The sequence below is a fragment of the Pipra filicauda genome, unplaced genomic scaffold, assembly GCF_003945595.2.
Source record: "Pipra filicauda isolate LSUMZ 115617 unplaced genomic scaffold, ASM394559v2 scaffold1167_size24756_pilon, whole genome shotgun sequence".
Lineage (NCBI taxonomy): Eukaryota > Metazoa > Chordata > Aves > Passeriformes > Pipridae > Pipra > Pipra filicauda.
The window spans coordinates 14,447-17,950 of NW_024103615.1; the positions used below are offsets into that span (position 1 = coordinate 14,447).

Below are 3,504 nucleotides of genomic sequence, written 5' to 3' on the forward strand. Positions count from 1 at the left end.
GGAACAATTCCCTTGGGATTCAGGAAAATCCTCCCTTGGGATGCCACTGCACATTCTCAGAAGAACGGCTGAGCCTCAAGGAGTGAGAGGGATCAGCCCCGGATCTGCTGTCAGTCGGGATCCTCCGAATGCAGCAAATGGGAGAGTTGGGTGTGGCAATGGATTTGCCATATGCAGGATGGAAGAAGTCCTGTCAGAGATGGACTGGTGAGGAGAAAGAGGAAAACAGCTCAAACGTTATGGAGACAGAAGTTTTTAATGTGGTTTAAACATGTTTTCAAAATGGCTTTTTGTATTTTCTGCAAGGTTACTGTTTCTTCTTCCCAACACCCCCTGTGGTGGACTTGTCTCTCATACAAGGTGTCCTGGGAAAGTGTTCTGAGGTGTTTCTTATTGGTCCTTGTTAACCCCTTCCTGTTGGCTGTTGACCCCTTACCTGACTGTTTTTTTCTGTGCCCCTGAACTTGTGATTGGCCCCCTTTTGACCCTCCTAAAAGTTTTATAAACCCCTTCCCCACAATAAACTTTCTCTTTCGTCCGTCCCTCCCTGGTGGTTTGTGTGGGCTCCTTGTGGGGTCGCCGGCCATGTGCTGGGGCGGGGGGAAGGGCATTCACCTCGCAGGTAATGGGGCTAGCAGCCTAAGGCCTGGAGGTCTCCCCCGTCCCACTAATCCGTCGTAGTTGGGGGCTCTGAGAGGCCCAAGCAAAGGGAGGTTGCTGCCGCAGCTGCTGCGGCCTCAGAGAGCTCAAAGGGTCTCAATCAGCACCACTGGTTATGGGGCCCACGCAGAAGGGGCTTTAAGGCACAGGAATTGTCCATCCTGGCCCCAGTTCAGGTTAGGGACTTTCGCTGAAAGTTGGAGAACAAAAATACGATTCCACTTGGGTTGTTCTTCAGGCAAGAAAAACAAGTTTCCAAGGTCGTTGGTTAAGAAAAGCAGGAGCTCATTACACAGCACCAGTTCCTATGAGCAGACAGTGTTTCTGAGCAGCTCAAGAGCAGCTCAGCCCAGGGACTGTTCATCAAGGCCGAGGCCTAACGAGCATTACTCAGATCATAGCGAGGCCTGGGGGGGGGTAAAGCACTACCACAGTGGGTTACAAGGAACATGGGTCACCAGAAACAGTGGTCAACAGGCCTTTACCCACCAGGTCTCTGCCCAATGTGAGTCACTGTGGATCATCCAACATGGGTCCTCTGATGGGTGATGGAGTTGGAGCAGCAGATGAAGTTTTTTCTGCAGTTGGGGCACTCGGATGGCTTCCCTTACCGGTGGGTCCTTTGGTGTGAGGTCAAGGCAGAGCTCTGGTTGAAGCTCTTCCCACACTTCAAGCACCTGTAGGGCCTCTCTCCGGTGTGGATGTGCCAGTGCTTAATGAGGTCAGAGCTGCGGACAAAGCCCTTCCCACAGTCGGTGCAGTGGAAGGGCCTCTCCTTTGTGTGCATTCGTTGATGCAGAAGGAGATCAGAGCTGGTCCGGAACCTCTTCTCACACTCAGGACATTTGTAGGGCCGTTCCCCGGTGTGGACACGCCGGTGGATGACAAGGCTGAAGCTACGGTTGAAGCTCTTCCCACATTCCAGGCACTTGTAGGGCCGTTCCCCTGTGTGCAGCCGGCGGTGGGTGAGGAGGTGGGAGCTCTGGCTGAAGCTTTTCCCACATTCCAAGCACTTGTAGGGCCGTTCCCCACTGTGGAAGCGCTGGTGGTACGTGAGGCTGGAGCTCTTGCTGAAGCTCTTTCCACATTCCAAGCACTTGTAGGGTCGTTCCCCGGTGTGAAGACGCTGGTGGACCACCAGGTCAGAGCTCTGGCTGAAGCTCTTCCCACATTCCCCACATGTGTAGGGCCGTTCCCCGGTGTGGATCTTCTGGTGGCGGATCAGGTGGGACCTCCAGCTGAAGCTCTTCCCACATTCCAAGCACGTGAAGGGCTTCTCTCTGCTGTGAAGCTGCTCATGGACCACCAGATCAGAGCTCTGGCTGAAGCTCCAGCCACCTTCCCAGCACACGGGGGGTTTTTCCTCCTCGGAGCACCATGGAGGGGGTTTGGAGCCCTTTCCCATGGGGAATGTTTGTGGCTTTTCCTCCCCGTTGCCTTCCTGCACAGCGGAGCTGTTCAAAACAACCTCTTCCATGAGGTTCTGCCAGGGGGATTTGTCCTCCATGGTGTCTGTCCTCAAGTTGTTGTCTGGGGGAGGAAGGACAAGGAGAGGGAGGAACAGAGGAGAGGAAGGAACAAGGAGAAGGAAGAAGAAGAAAAGGGAACAAGAAGACGGAATGAGGGAGAGGAAGGAACAAGTTGAGGAGGAAGCGAGGAGAGGAAGGAGCAAGGAGAGGAAAAAGGAGAGGAAGGAGGTGAGAAAGGAAAAAGAAGGAGAAGGAAGGAGGAGAAGAAGGTGCAAGGAGAAGAAGAAACAAGCAAAAGGAAGAAGGAGTGGAAGGAACAGGAAAAAAATGGAATAAGGAGAGAAAGGAAGGAGAAGGAAGCAGAAGAAGGAGAAGGAACAAGGAGAGCAAGGAAAAAGCACAAGGAAGAAGGAGGGGGAGGAAAAAGGAGAAGGAAGGAAAAGGAAGAAGGAAACAAAAGGAACAAGGAAAGCAAGGAAGGATAGGAAGGAAGAAGGACAGGGAGGGGATTTGACTCTGCCAGAGAGAAGGGCAAGGAGATCCCCCCAAATCCGTCCCCGGCAGGACGGTGGCGGTAGCGGGGTTGTCCTGCAGCTGGGGGCCATGCTTGGCTGGGAGATACAGGACAAAACAGGGGCAAAGGGGCACTGACTTCCTCCTCACCTGCCTGGGGGTCCTGTGGCATCTTCCTCGCAGCCTCCTCCTCTATTTGGCCAAGCTTTGGGAAGGAGAAATCCTATTTTGGGGGAAAAACAAGGTGTGAATTGGAGGTTCCTCCTGCCCAAGTCCATCTCTAGAAGTCACCAGGCATCTTGTGTCCACAAAAACCTACAAAACACCAAGATTCAGCCCAACAAATATCCCCAAAACACCGACACAGCCCCAAAAATCCCAAAAGGTTATGATTCAGCTAAAAACCCCTCAAAATCATCAATACTCATCAAAAAACCTTCAAAATATGAAGTCATCAAAAAAAAAAATCCCCAAATACCAAGATTTAGCCCAAAAAACCTCCAAAACACCAAGATTCACCCCCAAAAAACTCCAGAAGTTCAAGATTCAGTGAAATAAAACCCTCCCAAGTAGTTCCCCCTCTCTGGTCTCTCCACTTTGGGGTTCTGGGAGTTCCCTGTCTCCAGGCTGTAAGGGGTGCTGTGAAACACAGGGGTCCTTCCTCTCTGGTCTCCTCCCTTTGGGATTCTGGGGGCAGTTCTTCTCCGGGTTCCCCCCATTTATGGATACTGGGGGTTTTGGGGGTCCCAGGGGTACCTTCTCCCCTCATTCTCTGCTACGGGGTGCAAGGAGTCCCAGGGGTCCCCCCTCTCTGGGGTCCTTCCTTCTTCACGCTGCTGGAGATCCTGGGAATCCTGGGGAT

The 3,504-nt window shown here is 52.7% G+C and overlaps 1 protein-coding gene across 1 annotated transcript; it reads right to left on the reverse strand.

Annotated features, from left to right (window-relative positions):
- Window positions 1–472: 472 nt before the first annotated feature.
- On the reverse strand, window positions 473–2,824 carry LOC114003839 (zinc finger protein 239-like). Its single transcript, XM_027751196.2, has 2 exons — window positions 2,793–2,824; window positions 473–2,190 (listed from the first exon to the last, which is right to left on the reverse strand). The coding sequence occupies exons 1-2, from the start codon at window positions 2,812–2,814 to the stop codon at window positions 1,268–1,270; spliced, it is 945 nt and encodes a 314-aa protein (XP_027606997.2). The 5' UTR covers window positions 2,815–2,824; the 3' UTR covers window positions 473–1,267.
- Between the last annotated feature and the right edge of the window lie 680 nt (window positions 2,825–3,504).